Source organism: Oncorhynchus masou, chromosome 26, assembly GCF_036934945.1.
Source record: "Oncorhynchus masou masou isolate Uvic2021 chromosome 26, UVic_Omas_1.1, whole genome shotgun sequence".
Classification (NCBI taxonomy): domain Eukaryota; kingdom Metazoa; phylum Chordata; class Actinopteri; order Salmoniformes; family Salmonidae; genus Oncorhynchus; species Oncorhynchus masou.
In genome coordinates, this window is record NC_088237.1 from 8268616 (window position 1) to 8295513 (window position 26898).

General features: G+C 42.5%; 1 protein-coding gene across 1 annotated transcript in view; it reads right to left on the bottom strand.

Annotated features, from left to right (window-relative positions):
- The window catches only part of LOC135514715 (copine-8-like), a 125340-nt gene that overhangs the window by 75175 nt on the left and 23267 nt on the right, over positions 1-26898 (bottom strand). The window contains 3 exon segments of the mRNA XM_064938257.1: positions 2510-2613; positions 3179-3225; positions 8240-8280. Of these exon segments, the coding sequence (XP_064794329.1) occupies positions 2510-2613; positions 3179-3225; positions 8240-8280 (192 nt within the window).

A 26898-nucleotide genomic window follows, 5' to 3' on the forward strand; every position in this document is an offset into this window, starting at 1 on the left:
TAACCGACCGGCTAACGACCATCAGGTCTCTAATGGGCTGGTACTCAGGGCTCCATTGTCCCTCTAACATCAACGCAAATGCTATGGAAAATCAAATCAAACGCATCATTAAAACAGTATGTGCTTTAAAAAAAAAAACTCACCTCCCTATGATGATCAATTTGAAATGATCAACAAGAAAGAAGATCAACAACAGATTGAAACTGAGTGGAACACATGTTTGTTGTTTCAAAGCCTTTTCTAAAAGGTGATGATTCATTCAAAATACCCATAAGCATATTAGAGCTTGTGCGTCTGCATAGGCCTTTACTGCATATGAGCCCAAGCCTGAAAAGAACACTAAATTAAGATCATGTTTATGCCTTTATACAATACATAGCCTACCGTTTTTCAACCACTCCACAAATTTCTTGTTAACAAACTATAGTTTTGGCAAGTCGGTTAGGACATCTACTTTGTGCAACAATTGTTTACAGAGATTATTCCACTTATAATTCACTGTATCACAATTCCAGTGGGTCAGAAGTTTAAATACACGAAGTTGACTGTGCCTTTTAAACAGCTTGGAAAATTCAAGAAAATTATGTCATGTCAATTAGCCTATCAGAAGCTTCTAAAGCCATCATTTGAGTCAATTGGATATATTGGATATGTGGATGTATTTCAAGACCTACCTTTAAACTCAGTGCCTCTTTGCTTGACATCATGGGAAAATCAAAATAAATCAGCCAAGACCTCAGAAAATAAATTGTAGACCTCCACAAGTCTGGTTCATCCTTGGGAGCAATTTCCAAATGCCTGAAGGTGCCACATTCATCTGTACAAACAATAGTACGCAAGTATAAACACCATGGGACCACACAGCCGTCATACCACTCAGGGAGAAGACGCGTTCTGTCTCTTAGAGATGAACGTACTTTGGTGCAAAAAGTGCAAATCAATCCCAGAACAACAGCAAAGGACCTTGTGAAGATGCTGGAGGAAACAGGTACAAAAGTATCAATATCCACAGTAAAACAAGTCTTATATGGACATAACCTGAAAGGCCACTCAACAAGGAAGAAGCAACTGCTCCAAAACCGCCATAAAAAAGCCAGACTACGGTTTGCAACTGCACATGGGGACAAAGATCGTACTTTTTGGAGAAATGTCCTCTGGTCTGATGAAATAAAAATAAAATTGTTTGGCCATAATGACCATCGTTATGTTTGGAGGAAAAATGGGGAGGCTTGCAAGCTGAAGAACACCCTCCCAACCGTGAAGCACAGGGGTGGCAGCATCATGTTGTGGGGGTGCTTTGCTGCAGGAGGGGCTGGTGCACTTCACAAAATAGATGGCAACATGAGGGGGGAAAATTATGTGGATATATTGAAGCAACATCTCAAGACATCAGTCAGGAAGTAAAGCTTGGTCGCAAATGGATCTTCCAAATGGACAATGACCCCAAGCATACTTCCAAAGTTGTGGCAAAATGGTTTAAGGACAACAAAGTCAAGGTATTGGAGTGACCATCACGAAGCCCTGACCTCAATCCTATAGAAAAATGTGTGGGAAGAATTGAAAAAGTGTGTGCAAGCAAGGAGGCAAGCAAGGAGGCCTACAAACCTGACTCAATTAGGTTACACCGGCTCTGTCAGGAGGAATGGGCCAAAATTCAGTCAACTTATTGTGGGAAGCTTGTGGAAGGCTACTCAAAACGTTTGACCCAAGTTAAACAATTTAAAGGCAATGCTACCAAATACTAATGAGTGTATGTAAACTTCTGACCCACTGGGAATGTGATGAAATAATTAAAAGCTGAAATAAAATCACTCTACTATTATTCTGACATTTCACATTCTTAAAATGAAGTGGTGATCCTAACTGACCTGAGACAGGGGATTTTTACTAGGATTAAATGTCAGGAATTGTGAAAAACTGAGTTTAAATGTAGTTGGCGAAGGTGTATGTAAACCTCTGACTTCAACTGTACTTTGTGTGTATATATATGTATATATGTATTACGGTCCCAGTCAGACCAATTCAAATGGAATAAATTATGCTATTCGTGTAAATAGAGATATGTGTATCATTCAATTAGTTATGTGTATTCAGTTAGTTGTGTGTATTCAGTTAGTTGTGTGTATTCAGTTAGCGGTGTCTAACTGGAATGTGGCTTTTACCGTATTAATTCACAGGTCCTAGTTGGTTTTCAGTTTCATGACAATGGGCCCACACACACACACACACACCTTTATTTTCTCTCTCGTATCAGAGAGAGAGTGCCCACGTGACCTCTTGATCCCTCGCATGTCAGAGAGAGATTTAAATAACTACTCTGATAGGATGACAATGAGGGACACCGATACACACACACAAGCACACACAAGATTGCAAACACACACACTGACAGGACACTATGCAGGGACCCCAATCCGTACTGACAATGCACACTGTAGTTACACTCTAATACACACACACACACACACACACACACACACAGGAAGTGAAAATATTTAGTTTGACTTACAGGTCAAATCTCAGATTCTGTCGTTCCTCAAAGAAATAATCCAAGATGAATTTACGAACAAACTCCGGGTTGAGAGTGTTTTCAATCACCTCTGTCCTTCCAAACTTGAGAGAGAGAGGACGAAAAGGTTGAGGGTCAAAAGCATGCAAGATATTTCCTTCAATTTAATGTGGGTATTTGACAGACTACATTCATGACATACAATGGATTTCTAATGGAGAGAGAAATTAATTGACCGCGCTCAAAAAATGTGATGGTGCATCTCAATTCCAAATAAATAAATGTATAAAATATTGAGAATTCATTACTTGAGAGTGACATTACTGATGTCAGAGGTTGCCTCCCAAATGGTACCCTATTTCATATATAGTGCACTACGTTTGACCAGGAAATAGGGTGCCATTTGGGACACAGACAGAGTAATACATGCACAGAAACCTAACACCGCTTTCTTTAGGAGTTATATGGGTCTGATATTTCAGTATTATTAATCATAGGAGAAAATATTCAGAGATGGGGAATCTAACCGAGTTAGGATTGGGTTGAGGATTCATTTCATCATTTACTTGTATAAATATTGACGTTTGAGTGCCTAAGATCATGTTGAATATCAGGCCCTTTTCAATTCAGTCTCTGGTGTACTGTTTAGGCTAACTGAAGGGGACTTACCTCTCTCCACTCCTTATTGCTGATGCCTTGTGTGTACAGAACGCATACTAGATGAAGAAGGAGAAACACAGAAGAACCAGGTTAAACAGGAGACCCTGCATGACCTTTTGAGTGTGAGGAAAATGCATTACAGGGTTACAAACATATGAGGGATGGTTTATCAACAACAACATAATGCTCTAGTGGGAAGAAAACTGAGCTCATTCCTGGTGCACTTATTTCAGTAGGGCTTTAAGAATGCAAGGCAAAATAAGGTCCTGTTGAGTTAGTGACACACACACACACACTTAATCACTTACTCAGCAGGCTTCAAAGGAGAGTTGAAGCCAATCAGCCTCTGTTCATATGCCTCTTACAGAGAGAGGGAAGAGAGGAATGTAGCGAACATAAGATGAGCCTTTGTCCCTCTCTCTCTCTCTCTCGCTCGCTCTGGCTCTGCCTCACTCCCACTAGCGCTCCATTTCTCTCCTTCTCCCTTCATTTTCAAAGGCACGTCCAAACCGGTTTCTATTTTTATACGACCTTTAAGTCTCACCTGAGACCTAAGACGAAAAGGCCAGAGTCGTCCCCCTATCCCTCCCCTGTCCCCTGGCCTTGCCCTCTCGCTGCCCACTGAAGCAGCTTAATACTGGGAGACTTGAGCAGCAACACTCAGTATGATTAAGACGGCCACTCAGCACAAGTGCCTCCTTACATGAATGTTTATGGCCCTGGACCAGGCTCATCATCACAAGCCTATCATCATTAGTCACAAAGCCTCCTTCTCCCTAATCTTCGCCACAGATCCCATAACGGAATATGAATAAATCTGCCTTGAGAATATGACTCGTGACATATGAGTGGAGTCACTGACTAACGAGGCATGAGAAGGAAGACGACCGGTTTCTATTTTTTGGGCTGGAGTTTTTGGAGGGGAGAGGAGACTAAGAGACAGAATTTAGAAATGCTGAATATATAGAGATCAGCACCAAAACAATGTTGATGACAAGTTTGACACACACTGATATCAAGTACAGGAATGTGTGTGTGTGTGTGTATGTGTGTGTGTGTGTGTGTGTGTTGTGCTCACGTCATGAGACATACATAAAGAACGGAAGAAAAATAAATAAACTTACAGAAATTCATGCAAGGCTAGTGGAATATAAGAATGTCAAGACAGGCAGAAAAAGCAGACAAGCAGACAAAAGGCCTGAAAGAAAAGAAAAACAGAACGATGAAGAGCATGTGTCAGGCATTCTAACCAGAGAGAGAAAGAGCAAGAGAGAAAGAGAGAGTAGGCAAACAACACAAAAACATTAACCACATGACTTATTAATACACGGTGATTCAAATCGGTAAAATATGATATCATAACATGGATACATACCAGTGGAGGCTGCTGAGGGGAGGAGGGCTCATAATAATAAGTTCATGGAATGGAGTCAACCACATCTTTGATGTGTTTGATAGCATTCCAGCGACTCCATTCCTCATTTTGAGCCCTCCTCCCCTCAGCAGCCTCCACTGATAGATACAGTGCCTTGCGAAAGTATTCGGCCCCCTTGAACTTTGCGACCTTTTGCCACATTTCAGGCTTCAAACAAAGATATAAAACTGTATTTTTTTGTGAAGAATCAACAACAAGTGGGACACAATCATGAAGTGGAACAACATTTATTGGATATTTCAAACTTTTTTAACAAATCAAAAACTGAAAAATTGGGCGTGCAAAATTATTCAGCCCCTTTACTTTCAGTGCAGCAAACTCTCTCCGGAAGTTCAGTGAAGGCCTGTTTGTAGCCTATATGCCTACTGTATTGATCGTTTAATGCCGTCACCCTCGGGTTTCATTTGAAGCTCCTTTTTATCCTTAGTGGGTGTAACAATTGGCATCTTTGTATTCGATTCCGTTCTGAAGTTATCAGCGGTCAAGAGAGAGACAGATAAACATCTTGATTCTAAGTTCGGCGGAGATCTTGTGTGTACAAAGTGACGCGGAAGGGCAAAAACGCATCCAACGGGGCAGTTAGCCGTTCTACGTGGTCTGAAGCGGTTCGTAAATAACAAACGTTTTAACGTTTTGGGAAACAGCTTTGCGATTTAACCCTTTACATGAGCGGGGATTGGCCTAAATGGATAGGGCTACATGTAAAGGTATGAAAAGCACATGCATAAGCATGGTAGTAATTGAAAGGGAACAGTTTGGGCTAATAATTTTACTATGATCTCCACAACAGCTTACCTGACACAAGCCTGAATGCAAACATTACACTGTACATTTTATGTGCATTTTTTATTTATTGTACTTTTCGCCACATTTGTTGATAACGAAATCTGGAAATACTTTGGACGCATTCAGTAAGATTAGAAGAACATTCCTGAAAAATGTGGGGTAGGTGCAAAATAAAATAAAGCCATGACAAAGATTTGAGTTCGAGGACTAATTGGTGTTTCCAAATGGCCACACACACACACACACACCTCTCCAAAGTGCACAGTTCCCAAGTCATTTCAATGCACCTTTATCACACACACACACACACACGCACACACACACACCTCTCCAAAGTGCACAGTTCCTAAGTCATTTCAATGCACCTTTATGACTCAAAGAAGATTCTTCAACTATAAGTGGCTTTATACACTTGTGGTTGTTTTGTTTGGAACACTACCCTGCATCTCCACCATCACACAAGTATTGTTGTTGTTGTTGTTTACACAATCCAAAATCTACCTATTATAAAATCGCTATCGGGGTCAGGTGGGCATCATTTGAAAGCTTGTTCTATTGGCAACATGACTAGCTAAGTTATAAAATATGATCTTCCAGCGTTAAAAGGCACTGCATGATCAATCCGTGCAGCATTTACGATGATATGGCCTCTGCAGAAGTCAGGGCATTCATACATCTTGCACTTCGCGGAGCAGCGCAGAGCTGTTGTGAAGGAAGTTGTCAAGGAAGTGAGTTTGTGTTTGTACAGGACCTCCTGCCCCCACCTACCGTCAACCAATCATGTCAATGCGTAAGCTATATGGAGCCCTCCCCATTGTTACAAAATTTGAGGAGGTGCACGGCGATGCGGTACGGAGCTCAAATTAGCCTCTGCGTGCCTCCAGAGGCTACGCGATCGCGTCACACCATCCATACGGTGCCGCCGACCACATTTTCGGATCTCGCATAAATTGGCTCTGAGGCTTTGAAACGGCAATTCAGAGAAACAGATCCTCATTTTGGTACGCATAGAAAGGAGTCACGCGTGCATTCAGTTGCGTGTTCCGCAGCTAATTTTCTTCACAACAGACATCGGCTCATAAGGGGAAGTGCACATTTGGACTCACGGGTGTTTGTCTTAATTACATGACATCCAAGCGGTGTTGTTATAATCGTCAACGTCTTATCTTTCAAAATGCATCGAGTTCCCTCACTCAGACAACAAAGCATTTGCACAAGTTTCCCAATTAACAGGAGAGATGGGGGCAAGTTCTTGTTGTGTGCAGTACTCAGGTTCAGAACGGCTATTGGTCAAAACTCGTACAACGCAAAGCCCGAGTTTTGATGTCGTTCCAATTTAGGGGCTTACCAGTGCCCAAATCTGCCTTTTTCACCCCGTATATGGGTACGAGTGGAAAGGACTACCAATGCTCATACGAAAAGCTCTAATGATGATTTTGGGAAACCGGGCCCAGACAGAGCGAGGAGGTTGGATAGGGAGCGTGAGGATGGGTTAAGACAGATTAGGTCTTGGCTTAGGGCATAGAGAGGTGTTAAATGATTGAACAGCAGGGTTGGGGTCAATTCTGTTTCAATTCAGGGAAGCACACCGACAGTCCATTTCTCTTCATAGCTTTTCAAGGAGGAAGAATTTGAATTGTTATTGGAATTTGGTAAACTTTCTGAATTGATTAATTGAAATGGAATTGACCCCAATACTGCTGAACAGGATACAAAAGCTTGTTGGAGATGTTTCAGGAGAGTACCCCCCCGGGCACACTCACCATTTATGCAGAAACGTTGATACGGAACAGGTAATAACCTCTTGAAACTCTAGCGGCGCAATTTCATTTTTGGATGAAAAACGTTCCCGTTTTAAACAAGATATTTTGTCACAAAAAGATGCTCGACTATGCATATAATTGATAACTTTGGAAAGAAAACACTCTGTCTGTTGGTGCCCTAGAACGGGTGCTACAGGCAAAACCAAGATGAAACGGCAACCAGGAAACCAGCAGGATTTTTGAGGCTCCGTTTTCCATTGTCTCCTTATATGGCTGTGAATGCGAGAGGAATGAGCCTGCCCTTTGTCGTTTCCCCAAGGTGTCTGCAGCATTGTGACGTATTTGTAGGCATATCATTGGAAGATTGACCATAAGAGACTACATTTTCCAGGTGTCCGCCCGGTATCCTCCGTCGAAATTGGTGCGTCTTTTTCAGCTGCTGGTATTTTTCCATGCGATTCTGAGGGGAAAGCAGGCTTCCACGAACTGCATATCAATTAAGAGATATGTGAAAAAACACCTTGGATTGATTCTAAACAACATTTGCCATGTTTCGGTCGATATTATGGAGTTAATTCGGAAAAAGTTTGACGTTTTGGTGACTGAATTTTTAGTTCGTTTCGGTAGCCAAATGTGATGTACAAAACGGAGCGATTTCTCCTACACAAAGATTCTTTCAGGAAAAACTGAACATTTGCTATGTAACTGAGAGTCTCCTCATTGAAAACATCCGAAGCTCTTCAAAGGTAAATGATTTTATTTATTTGGTTATCTGGTTTTTGTGAAAATGTTGCGTGCTAAATGCTACTCAAAATGCTAAGCTAGCTTAGCATACTCTTACACAAATTAGTGATTTGCTATGGTTCAAAAGCATATTTTGGAAATCTGAGATGACAGTGTTGTTAAGAAAAGGCTAAGCTTGAGAGCAGGCTCATTATTTTCATTTTATTTGCGATTTTCAGAAATCGTTAACGTTGCGTTATGCTAATGAGCCTGAGGCTTTATTCACGATCACGGATCCGGGATGGGGAGCACAGTGACATTGTGAAACAAACAAATAAAAAGAGAAAACCATGGTGATCTTACTTGGGTCTGATTTGGAAAAGGTGTCCATGTCCAGCAGATTTCTGTGAAGAGAAAACAAACAGGAGGGAGAGAGGTGTGAATAAGTCAAACCTCACACTTCGTTAAACACAACGAGACGCTGATTGGCTCATTAAGGCTGTCGTTAGTTAAGGCAGGGAACACCGTTGGGGATAGATGCAGGATACAAGCGTGACAGACAGGATTGCATCTCAAATGGCAACCGATTCCCTAATGTAAAAAACAGCTTCTATCTCAAGGCCATCAGACTGTTGAAAAGCCATCACTAACACAGAGAGGGCTGCTGCCTACATACGGACTTGAAATCCTTGGCCGCTTTAACAAATGGATCACTAGCCACTTTAATAATGACACTTTAAGGATGTTCACATATCTTGCATTACTCATCTCATATGTATATACTGTATTTTATACCATCTATTGCCTCTTGCCTATGCCGCTCTGTCATTGCTCATCTATATATATATAGTACGTATATGTATATATTCTTATTCCATTCCTTTACTTAGATTTGTGTGTATTAGGACCTTTTTGTAGAATTGATAGATTACTTGTGAGATATTTCTGCATTGTCGGAACTAGAAGCACAAGCATTTCGCTACACTCGCAATAACATCTGCTAACCATGTGTATGTGACCAATACAATGTGATTTAATAGTACACTTTTAAAGGGCTCTGGTCGATAGGGTACCATTTGGGAAGAGAGACATGAGCGTCATGCTCTGATTGGCTAGGAGATGAGGCCTGTAGACGAGGCTTTGCTGTAGCAGCCGTTACAGAGCGGAGTGGGTCTCTTAGCAGACAGAGAAATATTAAGAGAGAGGCAGCACACAGCCAGTGCTGTTTAAAAGCCCCATCCATTATGACCGGTAACACCTTCTATATCATGATACTCAAGAGGGGGTTTATAATGAAGTCATCATCAGTGATCAAGAACACCTCCAGTGCACCTCCCCTTTGGATGGGCCCGCCTTCCAACCCCCTAGAGAATCAGTAGTACATTTACATTAAAACAGACAAACTACCCATAAGCCCCTACCTACACACAACGCATGAACACCTTCAAACCCCACTGGAATCAATGACTCATTTTCAAACAAAATAACCTTAAACCCCACCCCGCCTTTAAATTCTAACTACACAGCCAATGGCAATTCTTACACTAGTCATTGAGCACTTATACGCTGGAGAATATTCGTTAAATAAACGGGGCCGGGAAGATTGTGACTCATTGAAATCAGGGGATTTGGGGAATACAGTTACCGCTAATATAACGGAGCTATTCTTTAGTGAATTCGCTGGAGGGATTCCGACACAGACCATTCATCCTATGAGATCAGGATTGGATGAAGGGATGGGGTGATGGATGGAGCGAGGGAATGAGAGATGAGATACAGTAAGTGACTCTGCCATGGCTTGGAAACGTTAATTTAAAACCTCTACGGGATCGGTGTCCCTAAACCAGGAGGGTTGTTGCAAACGTGCACTAATGTGACTAGAGAATGTTGTATACAACAGCCAACAACAGACATAGACGTGTCTTATATGGGCAGAAAGCTTACATTCGTGTTAATCTAAGTGCAGTGTCCAATTTACAGTAGCTATTGCTGTGAAACAATACCATGCTATTGTTTGAGGAGAGTGTACAACAAAACACTTATCAAGGCAACTGGTTTGACACATTCACCTCTGTAGGTAAATAATGTACTTGATTTCAGTAATCGTGCTCCAATTTGTCACCCTGAGGGTCCCAGAGAAAACTACTACATTTTTCGTTCGATAAAATCCATTTTTATGTTCAAATGTAAGAACTGGGTTCTACAGTTTGAACCCCTGCGATCTCTGGCCCCACACCGACCCCGCCCGGCTATCTAGATGTGTGAAGGTTAGATAATTATATTCCCTACAGAAAATACACCATCATGAAGACATTCCTGGGAGGGTGTACACTTAAATGTTTTATTACCATAGCATTTTTGTATATTCTCTATAGTAATGTACTTAAAAATGTATCAATTTTGCACATTTTGGGCAAACTCCTGGCAGACTCGATACAAAATATTGTCTGGTAATGTAATTCTTTATTGGCTCAGTATGAAACTTAAACACACTGCTGCCATCTGGTGGCCAACATCTAAATTACACTTAGACTCCTATCTGAATGCCTGAGCGACAGGCAGTTAGTTTGGGTATGTCATTTTAGGTGGAAATTGAAAAAAAAGGGTGCGAGAGAACTACCCTTCTCTCCTCCTGACCTGCTGGTTCATGTCCCATTGAACTATCCCTGACACTTACTGAGCTGTATAAAGGTGATGAAAGGTCAGAAAATGCTGACATGTTCCACTTTATTCCATTAAAGCCCAGGCATCAGCAGAGGCTTTGGACTGCTGTAGGACAGGAGGGAACACTGATCTTTCAGTGTCCATCTGTTCCTGTTTCCTGTTACCCGTGTTGCTCACTGACTCTCTAACTTTGTCAGTGTGTGTGTGTGTGTGTGTGTGTGTGTGTGTGTGTGTGTGTGTGCGCATGTCTTATCTAAAAGCTGCAGAGTCTATAGTATGGTCTGCACAGTCGTGACAGCATTTTAAAAAACAGGTTTCCTTCCTCATAGCAGGAGATAAATATTTTAGCCAGACTGTGTTGGCTGGTTACTGGCCCCTTGGTCCTCGCCATGTGTAATGGGCCCCTGGGTTCCCCCTGTGTGTGTGTGTGTGTGTGTGTGTGTGTGTGTGTGTGTGTGTGTGTGTGTGTGTGTGTGTGTCAGCATTAGGGCTGTGTCGGGCATGACATTTTGTCAGTCGGTGATTGTCAAGCAAATAACTGCCGGTCTCACGGTATTTGACCCTTAATTAACATAAAACACATTTAGCATCTCCGGGCTTCCACTCATATCCTACAAGCCAATGATGCAGACCATTGGAACATATACATTTGGAAAAAGTCGAGCAAATCTATTTAATATAGCCCACACCATCACAAAAAATCCATTATTTATTTTAGACAGGTCTAAAGAAGCATAGTATATTTCAGAAGAACGGAATAGTTGTCCTTATGTTAGGCTCTGATCTGGCTATGCTGTCGGCTACATTAGTTAATTTAGCAGACAAGACTTGCCTAGAATTCCGTAGGCATTATTTTATATTAATTTATAGTATGAAGAATACAATTGAACATAGCTGAATAAAATAGAAAGGATATTTTCTCCAAATGATTTCCGAGGAAGTGTGTACATGAGGCTATTTTGTGTTGAGCAGTTAACAAAGAAACAAGTCTTCCTATATGCTTCAGTTAGTTATTTATGCAACTCCAGTTGTGATTCTAACGTTGGGCAATATGTTTAATACAGTCTAAGGCTGCATGTTGCGACTAATGATGATTTGAAAAAAGTTGCTTGAAAGGCATGCGCTCTGCTTTTGTTTCTTGTGCAGACTGCACACACTTCATCAGTCTCTCATTCACAATTTAACAAGGACTTAGCGATAATCTCACCAGGCTTCAAATTTCACAGCAGCATCCACCTTGTGTGGCCATAACGCCCCCTAAAATAATCCATCCCTTTTGCGGCCAAAGTGACTGTTGTACCCTTGGGCTAAATATACCAATTATAATTCCCTTCTCCAGGCTGCCAAGTGCCATGCTCTGAAGCACCTCTCACTCACGTTGGTCTCTCATATTTCACAACTTTTATTAGCTAATGCCAGTAATGTGATCGGGTCCTTCTCATAGGCATCTCAGTTCCGAAGTAGGCTACAAGTGAAGACAGACACATCAAGAAGGACGCTCACGCATTCTCATCAAAATCCGAGGCGCATAGTGAAGCTGTTAATAGAACTGTCCACATTTACTTTTCATCAGCCAACAAGATGAGTAGTACAAACGAACAGCAAAAGCACTAGCCAATGTCAATCTACTATCCCCCATAGTATAAAAGTTGACCTATTCTATTGGTCAACTTGTCCTTCTGTGCCAGAAAGATATATTCCAAACATACTCTGGGACAGTTGTGGGTTGCGATAGATCTCAAATGAATACCATATTTTAAAAGCAATGAGGCAGATGCAACAGATCAGAACATTTAGCTTAAAATGTTGATAAACTATTTGGCTATTCCTTCACATTATTATCACAGCAATAGGCTATAAGCGCCAATGTTCCAAAATGCAATGAATTAGCAGGAAAACACTGTTCTTAAAATACATGTCACCTATGCACTTAAACAGTGAATGGAGGACGCTTTTCCCATGGTTAATTTTCATGCCAGCCAGGTAGGCTATACTCCTGTTGCAAAGAGAAGCAATGTGCTTAATATTAGGAAAGATGCTAAATAAATATAGTAGGCCTAGCCTATAGAAAGCTGATGGGATCCTGCTCTTTTTAATAGAGGCCATCAAAACATTTTCACTCAATTGCATAGCCTATAGAAATGTTGCGCAACATGAGATCATGGGCTGTCGTGAAGTGACTTTCGATTACATTTGCATCGATGTCAGAGTGATTAGAGGGACAAAAGAGTGGTGAGTACCAGGCAGTTAGCAAGTTTGGTAGGCTACTAATGACCATCAGCAGCATCAGAGCTTGGAAAACGCCTAGTTACCATGACTAAATGGTCATGTGTTATTTTGACTGAGGTCTTGACTCGTGATTGCCGGTGTAGCGGTAATACGGTCACCGTAACAGCCCTATCTCAGCATGCCTCTGGGTGGGCTGCATTTTAGGCTTTCAACCTGAGATGCTAATTGGAACAAGTCATGTTCATCTCTCTTTCCATCTCTCTCTCAGTAGGAGGCTGAAAGCTGAAAGCCACAGAGATGGTAAAAGCCCATTTAATAAGCTCTGTTCCATTAAGAGCTGGCAGGGTTAGTTTCCTGGAATTTAACCCTCCCACCACTCCTCCACAGTGGTTTGTCATTGGACGGATTAAAATGGAACTGACAGTGTTCAAACTACTTTGCAGCTATGAAACAAACAATCATAATATCAGTCAAAAATATCACATTTCCAGCTTATCCTACAAAACCAACTCTGACTCTGCCCCCCTTCACAGAATATCCCCCCTTCTCTTTCTCCTCTCCCCCTCTTTCGCTCTCTGATGAGATGTGTTCGTACAGACATTTCATTGAAGGAACATGTCAAGCATGTCTCTGATCGGCTAACGAATGACAGATCGCCACTATTTGGTTATGACAACATTACCATGACAACCTGCTGAACCACCAGGACCCTGACCTACGTTAGCCATCATACTCTCCCGTGTTAATTGAGAAATAGATTTTACCTGATGGAATGGTGAAGTCACAAACAGTACAGTTACAGTCCCCGCCCCCAAAGAATCAGAAATAAATATCCGCCATTGGTTTGTGAAACTGTGACTTAACCATGGATATTACTGTCCTGCTGGTCATGATCTGAGGCCATGGGTAACACTGTCACTGCATGGAGAGAACACAGAGAGGACAAGAAAAGGAGAGGGGAGAGGAAATGAGGAAAGATGGAAAATATGAGCAAACACTCTCTCCTACCTTCTTCCCTCTCTCCTTCCCCCTCTCTCACTCTTCCCACTCTCCTGCTTCCCTCTCTCCTTCCTTCTCGCTCTCCCTCTCCCTGCTTCGCCCCTCTCTCCTTCCTTATTCCCTCTCTCCTTCCTTCTTTCCTCCTCTCCCTCTCCTTCCTTCTTTCCTCCTCCCCCTCTCCTTCCTTCTTTCCTCCTCCCTCTCTGATTTGCCAGTTCCCTCTCCCTCCTTCTTCCCCCTCTCCCTCCTTTGCCCATCTTCCCCCTCTCCCTGCTTTGCCCATCTTCCCCCTCTCCCCCTCTCCCTCCTTCCCTTTCCCCTCTCCCTGCTTTGCCCATCTTCCCCCTCTCCCTCCTTCCCTTTCCCCTCTCCCTCCTTTGCCCATCTTCCCCCTCTCCCCGCTTTGCCCATCTTCCCCCTCTCCCCGCTTTGCCCATCTTCCCCCTCTCCCCGCTTTGCCCATCTTCTCTCCCACAAACGTCCCTCTCTCCCTGCTTTGCTCATCTTCCTGCTTTGCCCATCTTCTCTCCCACAAACTTCCCTCTCCCCCTCCTTTGCCCATCTTCCCTCTCCCTGGTTTGCCCATCTTCCCCCTCCCTGCTTCTTCACTCTCCTTCATCATTCTCTCCCTCCATCATTCTTTCCTCTCCCACTCTTAGTTCACCCTTCCTTCACCCTTCCCAGTGTGGCCTGGATAATGGATCCACAGAGAATCACACCATCACACTGAACTAGATCCAGCCACCATGGAAGGAAACGGAAACTGACACACACACACACACAAAATTCTAATTCAAATTGTGATGTAGAATATCACATCTGTGCTTCCATACAGCTGCAGTATCAAAGAACAAAACACTCAAGCTGTGGGATTCCTTCTCCCTGTTGTAGTAGTGAACATGGTGCTGGGATCCTAATCTTAACAACATAACATTGCCTACCTACCTGCACATTCAGAAAGATCCTGATCCAGAAACAAATAGGTGAATATATACAGTGTACCTTCTTCATTTAGATTTGACTGTATCTAATACAAAACGGGAATGCTACAGAATAACAGACTAGACACATATCATACCCATAGAAATCCAATATTAATATTTACTGTAAGTAGTGAATATGTTTTCTATTTCCATGGTAGCTTGTACTGTTTGAAAGGACAGTGTGGCAACCGAGCAGGATTATGCTTGACAACATCTGGAGAGAACAGTTGCAACAGAGCGTGCTAATATGAGCTGAGGCTTTTCAACAGGTCACTGAGCCCAGCTCCACAGGTAGAAGCTAGCTGCTGCTTTCTGTCCATCTTTCTCCCTATCCCTCCCACTTTCTGTCTCTCACACACACACCATTTCTCACTCACACACACACACCATTTCTCACTCACACACACACACACACACACACACACCATTTCTCACTCACACACACCATTTCTCACTCACACACACACACCATTTCTCACTCACACACACACACACGATTTCTCACTCACACACACCATTTCTCACTCACACACACACCATTTCTCACTCACACACACACACACCATTTCTCACTCACACACACACACCATTTCTCACTCACACACACACCATTTCTCACTCACACACCATTTCTCACTCACACACCATTTCTCACTCACACACACACACACACACACCATTTCTCACACACACACACACACACACACACACCATTTCTCACTCACACACACACACACACACACACACCATTTCTCACTCACACACACACACACACCATTTCTCACTCACACACACACACACCATTTCTCACTCACACACACACACACACCATTTCTCACTCACACACACACACACCATTTCTCACTCACACACACACACACCATTTCTCACTCACACACACACACACCATTTCTCACTCACACACACACACACCATTTCTCACTCACACACACACCATTTCTCACTCACACACACACACACACCATTTCTCACTCACACACCATTTCTCACACACACACCATTTCTCACACACACACCATTTCTCACACACACACACACACACACACACACACACACCATTTCTCACTCACACCATTTCTCACTCACACACACACACCATTTCTCACTCACACACACACCATTTCTCACTCACACACACACACCATTTCTCACTCACACACACACCATTTCTCACTCACACACACACCATTTCTCACTCACACACACACCATTTCTCACTCACATACATACACAGAGAGAGAGAGAGAGCGAGAAAGAGAGCATCAGCAGCGCTGTGGCTTATATATTCTCAGTGCCTCTCTGAGAGACCTGTCCTAATTTTTACTGACAAGCCGGGCTGGGAGGGCAAAGAGACAGCCTCGGCAGTGTGTACGCATGCGCTCACCTTCACACACACACACACACACACACACACAATTTCAACCTGTGCTTGCCATGTTTTACATTACCAGGCAAATCAACATGCAAAGTGGTGGTCATGAAAGGCATGCCACAGAAGTATAGCCCTTCCACTGTGACACAGCTAGTCATTACTATACACACGGCCAGAAACCATTTAAATGCGTTGCTCTCCCCTCCGTCTCTCGCTATCTCTTTTCACTCTGTTTCCCTGACCCCTCCCCCCTCTCAATCTCAGGTCTTACCACCATCTATCAATGTATTCCATCTTAGCTAGGCACAAAAACACATTTACTGAAGTGTCAGTGTTTCATTCATGGATTCTGTTGAGAACCCATTCTGAACGGTTGCTCTCTGTCTGTCTGTTTTTCTCTGACCTTTCCTCCAACTCTCTACCCCCCACACCCTCTCTTACTCTCCCATTTCCTTTGCCAGTCCTCCAGCAGAGAGAAGAGCCCAGTAGAGGAAAGGTTGTTAGTGCTGGCAGTATGGCGGCAGCATGGCAGCAGGCAGACAGGAGCCAGGGGATCCCTAAGCAGCGCAGAGAAGAGCAGTGTGTCTGCCTCCCCAGGGTAGAGATGAGGGGGACACCCAGAGGAATACTAACTACAAGAGAGATGCAACCAGGGTGGGGATTACTACACTAGGCCCATGAGTCCCCCACTCACTGGAATGTCTTTCTGTCGCTCTCTCTCTCGCGCCATGAAATCTTATTACGACATGTTGGTAAATCATTACTGTAGCATTTCTGATGGGATGTTGTTGACATCTTTGTGATTTATGTATATGGAAATTAGAGCACATGAACACACACACACACACACACACACACACACACACACACACACACACACACACACACACACACACACACACACACACACACACACACACCTATATATTTATTAGCACAAGGAGAGCGATAAATAGATGTTGGATACATGGATACTAGCTTCTCCAGCAGTCTGTCAGCCTCAATATCACCACGGAGACAGTGACTGACAGAGTCAGGTTGTGAGGCCCAGCCCCCTAACTTCTTGTTTCTAATATTCCAACAGTGAAAAGGCTGAGAAGAGAGAATCATGAACACCTGTGGCTGTCACTCAAATCTTCACCTGTCATTCAAAAACAAAAACAAAAAAACTCTAGCCTGTGATTTATAGAGTTAAGATGGAACTCCTCAATTCTGGTCCAAAGGACCCACGTGACGTGCGGAGTTGTGTTCCAGTCAAGTGCTAGCACACCTTCAACTAATCAGAATACTTAGGTGTAGATAAAGTAAAGACAGTCAATAAAACCGTCATTCCATGCAAACCATACAAAAAGCCATTCGCAGCAAAAATGTAATTTGCCTGCAAAATGCTAATAAAACAAAAAGTGCTTACAGTAGTGAAAGGAACTGGAGTTAAGTTGAGCGGCACACTCCTCCAACGAGGAAGATCAAGGCCAAAAAAAGCAATATGTCACCGGGTGATTGTAATGAATTCGGTGTAGGATGACTAGGCACTTGGCGGGGTGACGAGAGGAGCTCTTCAGAGCAAGTGCTGCCGACTGCTCTTTCTAGCAATGAATGTAATCATGGTTATTGATGTATTCAAGGATTGATTATATGAGCCTTGGTCAAGGAATTGGGTGATATCTGGGATGCAGAAATGTCTGACATACGATATGCCAAAAACCTTAAAATGCTTAACACCCCGGGTGTCTTACAATCTAAGCTAGATGCCCTCAATCTCACACAAATTATCAATGAACCTACCAGGTACAACCCTAAATCCGTAACCATGAGCACCGTCTTAGATATCATCCCATCCATCCTGCCCTCTAAATACACCTCTGCTGTATTCAACCAGGATCTCAGTGATCACTGCCTCATTGCCTGCATCTGTAATGGGTCCGCGGTCAAACAACCGCCCCTCATCACTGTCAAACGCTCCCTAAAACACTTCAGTGAGCAGGCCTTTCTAAATCGACCATGTCCAGGTATCCTGGAAGGATCTTGACCTCATATCAGTAGAGGATGCCTGGTTGCTCTTTAAAAGTGATTGCCTCGCCATCTTAAAATAAGCATGCCCCGTTCAAAAAAATGTAGAACTAAGAACAGATATAGCTCTTGGTTCACCAAAGACTTGACTGCCCTTGAAAAGCACAAAAACATCCTGTGGCGTTCTGAATTAACATCGAATAGCCCCCGCGCTATGCAACATTTCAGGAAAGTAAGGAACCAATATACTCAGTCATTTAGGAAAGCTAAGGCTAGCTTTTTCAAACAGAAATGTGCATCTTGTAGCACTAATTCCAAAAGGTTTTGGGACACTAAAGTCCATGGAGAATAAGAGCACCTCCTCCTAGCTGCCCACTGCACTGAGGCTAGGAAACACTGTCACCACCGATAAATCTACGATAATTGAGAATTTCAATAAGCATTTTTCCACCTGGCTACCCCTACCAGCAACTTGTCCAAATCCAGACAGCTGATGTTTTGAAAGAGCTGCAAAATCTGGATGCCTACAAATCAGCTGGGTTAGACAATCTGGACCCTCTCTAAAATCTGGACCCTCTCTAAAATGATCCACCAAAATTGTTGCAACCCTATTACCAGCCTGTTCAACCTCTCTTTCGTATCGTCTGAGATCCCCAAAGATTGGAAAGCTGCCGCGGTCATCCCCTCTTCAAAATGGGGAGACACTCCAGACCCAAATTGTTAGAGACCTATATCCATCCTGCCCTGCCTTTCTAAAATCTTCGAAACCCAAGTTAACAAACAGATCACCAACCATTTCGAATCCCACAGTACCTTCTCCACTATGCAATCTGGTTTCCAAGCTGGTCATGGGTGCACCTCAGCCACGCTAAAGGTCCTAAACAATACCATAACCGCCATCGATAAAAGACAGTACTGTGCAGCAGTCTTCATCAACCTGGCCAAGGCTTTCGACACTCAATCACTGCATTCTTATCGGCAGAGTCAATAGCCTTGGTTTCTCAAATGACTGCCTCACCTAGTTCAACAACTACTTCTAGGACAGAGTTCAGTGTGTCAAATCTTCTCTGATCCACCTCTACGCAGACGACACCATTCTATATACTTTTGGCCCTTCTTGGACACTGTTAACTAACCTCCAAACTAGAGGTCGACCGATTAGGGTTTTTCAATGCCGATACCGATTGGAGGACCAAAAAAGGCGTTATCGATTAAAATTGGCCGATATTTCAAATGTATTTGTAATAATGACAATTACAACAGTACTGAATGAACACTTATTTTACCTTAATATAATGCATCAATAAAATCAATTTAGCCAAAAAATATAATGAAACCTATTCGTTTTGGTTTAAATAATGCAAAAACAAAAGTGTTGGAAAGTAAAAGTGCAATATGTGCCATGTAAAAAAGCTACCGTTTAAGTTCCTTGCTCAGAACATGGAACATATGAAAGCTGGTGATTCCTTTTAACATGAGTCTTCAATATTCCCAGGTAAGAAGTTTTAGGTTGTAGTTATTATAGGAATTGTAGGACTATTTCTCTCTATACCATTTGTATTTCATATAACCTTAAACTATTGGTTGTTCTTATAGGCACTATAGCATACCAGTGTAACAGTATAGCTTCCGTCCCTCTCCTTGCCCCTACCTGGGCTCGAGTCAGGAACACATCTACAACAGCCACCCTCGAAGCATCATTACCCATCGCTCCACAAAATCCGCTGCACTTGCAGACTAATTCAAGATCTCAGAGCGAATGACGCCACCGATTGAAACGCTATTAGTGCGCACCCCGCTAACTTGCTAGCCATTTCACATCGGTTACACCAGCCTAATCTCGGGAATTGATAGGTTTGAAGTCATAAACAGCTCAATGCTTGAAGCACAGCGAACAGCTGCTGGCAAATGCGCGAAAGTGATGTTTGAATGAATGCTCACGAGCATGCTGCGGCCTACCACCGCTCAGTCAGACTGCTCTATCAAATATCAAATGATAGACTTACTTATAACATAATAACACACAGAAATACGAGCCTTAAGTCATTAATATGGTCAAATCCGGAAACTATAATTTCGAAAACAAAACATTTATTATTTCAGTGAAATATGGAACCGTTCCGTATTTTATCTAACGGGTGGCATCCATAAGTCTAAATATTGCTGTTACATTGCACAACCTTCAATATTATGTCATAATTATGTACAATTCTGGCAAATGAATTACGGTCTTTGTTAGGAATAAATGGTCTTCACACAGTTCGCAATGAGCCAGGCGGCCCAAGCGGCTGCATATAACCTGACTGCTTGCAGGAACGCAAGAGAAGTGAGAGAGTTTCCTAGTTAAAAGAAATTCATGTTAGCAGCCAATTTTAACTAAATATGCAAGTTTTAAAATCAATACACAATTATATATTTTTAAGAAAGGCATTGATGTTTATGGTTAGGTACACATTGGTGCAACTACAGTGCTTTTTTTGCGAATGCGCTTGTTAAAATCATCACCCGTTTGGCGAAGTAGGCTGTGATTCAATGAGAAATTAACAGGCACCGCATCGATTACATGCAACGCAGGACAAGCTAGATAAACTAGTAATATCATCAACCATGTGTAGTTAACTAGTGATTATGTTAAGATTGATTGTTTTTTCTAAAGTTAAGTTTAATGCTAGCTAGCAACTTACCTTGGCTTCTTGCTGCACTCGTGTAACAGGCAGTCAGCCTGCCACGCAGTCTCCTTTTGGAGTGCAATGTAATCGGCCACCAAAAATGCAGATTACCGATTGTTATGAAAACGTAAAAATCGTCCGTTCCGATAAGTCTGTCGACCTCTACTCCAAACGAGCTTTAATGCCATACAACACTCCTTCTGTGGCCTCCAACTGCTTTTAAATGCTAGTAAAACTAAATGCATGCTCTTCAACGGATTGTTAAACGATCTCGCCCACCTGACTAGCATCACTACTCTGGAAGGTTCTGTCTTAGAATATGTGGACAACTACCTAGGTGTTTGGTTAGACTGTAAACTCTCCCTCCAGACTCACATTAAGCATCTCCAATTCAAAATTAAATCTAGAATCGGCTTCCTATTTTGTAACAATGCCTCCTTCACACATGCTGGCAAACATACACTTGTAAAACTGACTATACTACCGATCCTTGAATTCGGCAATGTCATTTACAAAATAGCCTCCAAGACTCTACTCAGTAAACTGGATGTAGTCTATCACAGTCCCATCCATTTTTGTCACCAAAGCACCATATACTACCCACCACTGCAACCTGTATGCTAATTGGCTGGCCCTCACTACATATTCGCCGCCAAACCCACTGGCTCCAGGTCATCTATGAGTCTATACTCGGTAAAGCCCCACCTTCTCAGCTCACTGGTCACCATAGCAACACCTCATTGGAGCATGCGCTCCAGCAGGTATATTTCTCTTGTCATCGCCAAAGCCAACACTTCCTTTGGCCACCATTCCTTCCAGTTCTCTGCTGCCAATGACTGGAATGAATTGCAAAAATCACTGAAGCTGGAGACTCATATCTCCCTCACTAACTTTAAGCACTAGCTGCCCGAGCAGCTTACCGATCACTACCTGTACACAGACAATCTGTAAATAGCACACAACTACTTCATCCCCATATTGTTATTTATCGTCTTGTTCTTTTGCACCCCAGTATCTCAACGTGCACATCATCATCTGCACATCTATCACTCCAGTGTTAATGCTAAATTGGAATTATTTAGCCTCCATGGCCTATTTATTGCCTGACCTTCCTACTCTTCTACATTTGCACATACTGTACATTGATTTTTCTATTGTGTTATTGACTGTACGTTTGTTTATGTGTAACTGTGTGTTGTTGTTTTTGTCTCACTGCTTTTCTTCATCTTGGCCAGGTCGCAGTTGTAAATGAGAACAGGTTCTCAACTGGCCTACCTGGTTAAAAAAGTTAAATAAATGTAAACAAAAATATATAAAAATTATTCCCCAAAAACATATCAAAACGACATAATCTGTTTCAGTAGCTATAGTTAGCTAGCTAAGGGAGGGAGTAAGAGCAGGGAGTAAGAGCAGTCTGAATGAGTGGACCCTGCCTTGTCAACAAGCTTTTTCATGCACGTGACCGAGAGAGAGGGCCTTTCTTGTTTATATTGACAACGTTATTGTCCGATTGAAATATTATCGATTATTTAGGCTAAAAACAACCTGACGATTGACTATAAACATTGTTTGACATGTTTCTATGAACTTTACGGATACAATTTGGATTTTTTTGTCTGCCTGTTGGAACTGCGTTTGAGCCTGTGGATTACTGAAGAAAACGCGAACAGAGGTTTTCAGATATAAAGAGACTTTATCGAACAAAAGGAACATTTATTTAATAAATGAATGTCTTCTGAGTGCAAACATATGAAGGTCAAAGGTAAGTGATTAATTTTCTCTTTATTTCTGACTTGTGTAACTCTTCTACTTGGCTGGTTACTGTTTGTAATGATTTGTCTGCTGGGCTATGTTGTCAAATAATTGTAAGGTATGCTTTCGCATTTTTAAAATCTGACACCGTGGTTGGATTCACAAGAAGTTCATCTTTAAACCTATGTAAAATATGTTTTGTTTTCTGAATTTTTATAATGAGTATTTCTGTATTTGAATTTGGCGCTCTGCAATCTCACTGGATATAGGCCAGATGGGATGCTAGCGTCCCACATACCCTAGAGAGGTTAAACATAAGAATGATTGTGAGTTTGTCACAGTGACAAAGAGCTCTAACAGGACCAGGGCACAAATAATAAGGGCACAAATAAATAATAATAATAATAATAATAATCTCTGGTCGCGCGCATGAAAAAGCTCTGTAACACCCCCTAAAAAAGCTCAGTAACACCCCCTAAAATAATACATCCCTTTTGTGGACAAAGTGGCTGTTGTGCCCTTGGGCTAAATATACCATTTATAAATACCCTTCTCCCGGCTGCCAATTGCCGTGCTCCGAAGCACCTCTCACTCACATTGGTCACTCACGTATTAGCCAATGCCAGTAATGTGATCGGGTCCTTCTCACAGGTATGTCAGTTCCGAAGTAGGCTACAAGTGAAGACAGACACTTCGAGAATGCGTGAGCGTCCTTATCGAAATCCGAGGCGCATAGTGAAGATGTTAGAAGAACTGTCCACATTTACTTTTCATCAGCCAACAAGATGAGTAGTACTAATGAACAGCAAAAGCAATAGCCAATGTCAATCTACTATCCCCCATAGTATAAAAGTTGACCTATTCTATTAGTCAACTTGTCCTTCTGTGCCCGAAATAAATATTCCAAACATACTCTGGGACAGTTGTGGGATGCAATAGATCTCAAATTAATACCATATTTTAAAAGCAATGATCAGAACATTTAGCTTAAAATGTTGATAGCCTAATAGTTTATTTCTTCACATTATCAGCGCAGAAATGCTAGAAGCGTAACACTGTTCTCAAAAGTAATCAAAAATGTGATTATGCATGTAATGCTTTATTATAAAAAGGTGCATTTTTATGTTAAAAATCACCTTCCCCAAACTTGAAACTCACACCACCTATGCACTACGCCAGTTAGGCTCTACAGCGGTTGTAAAGCCGATTCACATGCTTCATTTTAAGAAGTTAAATTGGACACTTTAGTTCTGATACAAACCCTATCAAAACATATAGGCCTATGGGCTAGGCTACATGGAGGTGTGCGACTACGATTAGACAAAGTCGCAAAAATTTTTTTTTAAAAAGGCATGCGCTGTTTCTTGCCTTACTTACATGCTGGGCATCGTTCAAAAGCGATGTCTGATGTCACCCATCAGACTGTTCTTGATTTAATACGGTCTTTAAATATACTAAATCATGTGTGTGTGTGTGAAACTAGTTGATTGAGAATGGACCATTTTCATGCACCCGTCTCGGGAACAGGGTAGGGGGAAGAAATGCATGTCATCTATGCACTTAAACAGCAAATGGAGGACGCTTTTCCCATGGTTCATTTTCATGCCAGCCAGGCAGGCTATACTCCTGTTGTAAAGAGAACCAATGTGCTTAATATTAGGAAAGATGAAAAATAAATACAGCAGGCCTAGCCTATAAAAAGCTGATGGGATCCTGCTCTTTTTAATAGAGGCCATCAAAACATTTTCACTCAATTGCATAGCCTATAGAAATGTTGCGCAACATGAGATCATGGGCTGTCGTGAAGTGTTTGATTCGACTTTCGATTACATTTGCATCGATGTCAGAGTGATTAGAGGGACAAAAGAGAGGTGATTACCAGGCAGTTAGCAAGTATGGTAGGCTACTAATGACCATCTGCAGCATCAGAGCTTGGAAAACGCCTAGTTACCGTGACTAAACGGTCATGTGTTATTTTGACTGAGGTCTTGACTCGTGATTGCCGGTGTAGCGGTAATACGGTCACCGTAACAGCCCTATCTCAGCATGCCTCTGGGTGTGCTGCATTTTAGGCTTTCAACCTGAGATGCTAATTGGAACAAGTCATGTTCATCTCTCTTTCCATCTCTCTCTCAGTAGGAGGCTGAAAGCTGAAAGCCACAGAGATGGTAAAAGCCCATTTAATAAGCTCTGTTCCATTAAGAGCTGGCAGGGTTAGTTTCCTGGAATTAACCCTCCGACCACTCCTCCAAAGTGGTTTGTCATTGGACGGATTAAAATGGAACTGACAGTGTTCAAACTACTTTGCAGCTATGAAACAAACAATCATAATATCAGTCAAAAATATCACATTTCCAGCTTATCCTACAAAACCAACTTCATAAGAAGTTTTAAAAATAGGTTCATTATATTAATCATGCATTGAATTCCATCAATCTATTCTTCCAACAATGCCTTACTCTACGTTAGGGATTCCCAAACTCTGTCCTGGGTCCCCCCCTGGTTGCACGATTAGGTTTTTGCACTAGCACTGCACAGCCGATTCAAATAATCAAAGCTTGATAATGAGTTGGTTATTTGAGTCAGCTGTGTATTGCAAAACCGAAACATGCAACCAAAACATGCAACCATACCATCTTTGGATCTACATTTTAAAAAGGTACTCTGTCCTCATAAATAATATTCACAAACCAGGGGACAGTGATCCACTTCAACAACCCCCAAGTACAAGCTCTACCTTGCATCCAACACCTTCACCCATCACTGGCCACACCAAGACCAAGCAGCTGACAGAGATGCTCCCCAGCATCACTGACCAGCTGGGAGCAGACAGTCTGACTTGCCTCCGGAGACTGGCCAAGGCTCTGCCCAAGAACTGCTGAGAACCGACTCCAGATCTGATCAAAGAAGTTCCTTTGCGTCCACCTCATCTCCTCAGGATGTTAAGGAGGACAGAAGGCTGATGCTCCTGAGATTCACCCAGTGTGAGAGCAGTCAATCACAGTCCATAGCAGACCTGACATCTGAGAACCCATGGGGTTGGAGAGCGATCTGATACCAGGCCAGACAAATCTCTTTAGAAAACAAAAATGGGAAAAAGACCAAAGCATCAACAGAACCATCAGAGCAGTCTGTCGGGCTGTCCCCAGTAGGTGAGTAAGAAATAGGGAGAAAGACAGAGATAGATGGGTGTTGAAAGCCTTTCAGAGCTCTTTCAAACAGAGAGAGAGAGAAGTATGCTTTGACAATATGTACATTGTTAGGTCATTCCAATAAAGCAAATTGAACTGAATTGAGAGAGAAAGACAGAGACAGAAAGGCGCTGCGTGCGATGGGTAAGTCACGTCCCCCTCCCAGACACCAAGTCCCAGCGGGGCCCGACTGTTCGCCCAAGTGAAGAAATGTCTCAGCAACAACTGTAACCTTAGCAACTGTCTAACATCCAATGGGCAATCGCACACGGGACTGATTGGCAGTTGGTAGTTTTTGGGGGGTTGGAGTATTTATCCCACTCACAGACAGCAGCTGCCAATGGGACAATATAAGTTTGACATCATCCCTCTGCTCATTAAAAACAGGAGAAGAGACGAGAGCTGTTTCACAGAATATTCCCCCCTTCTCTCTCTCTCCTCTCCCTCCTCTTCCCCTCTCTCGCTCTCTGATGAGATGTGTTCGTACAGATATTTAAATTAATGAACGTGTCAAGCATGTCTCTGATCGGCTAACAAATGACAGATCGCCACTGTTTGGTCATGACAGCGTTACCATGACAACCCGCTGAACATGTGCCAGACCACCAGGCCCCGGAACTACGCTAAATCCAAATCAAATTTAATTATATAGCCCTTCGTACATCAGCTGATATCTCAAAGTGCTGTACAAAAACCCAGCCGAAAACCCCAAACAGCAAGCAATGCAGGTGTAGAAGCACGGTGGCTCGGAAAAACTCCCTAGAAAGGCCAAAACCTAGGAAGAAACCTAGAGAGGAACCAGGCTATGTGGGGTGGCCAGTCCTCTTCTGGCTGTGCCGGGTGGAGATTATAACAGAACATGGCCAAGATGTTCAAATGTTCATAAATGACCAGCATGGTCGAATAATAATGAGGCAGAACAGTTGAAACTGGATACGCTACCCATCATCCTCTACCGTGCTACTTGAGAAATAGATTTTACCCGATGGAATGGTGAAGTCACACACAGTACAGTTACAGCCAAGTAGAGGGAGAAAAGGTAGTTCAGAATTAGAAATAAAGAACAATACAACAGCAGCCATTGGTATGTGAAACAGGGACTTAACCAGGGATATTACTGTCCTGCTGGTCA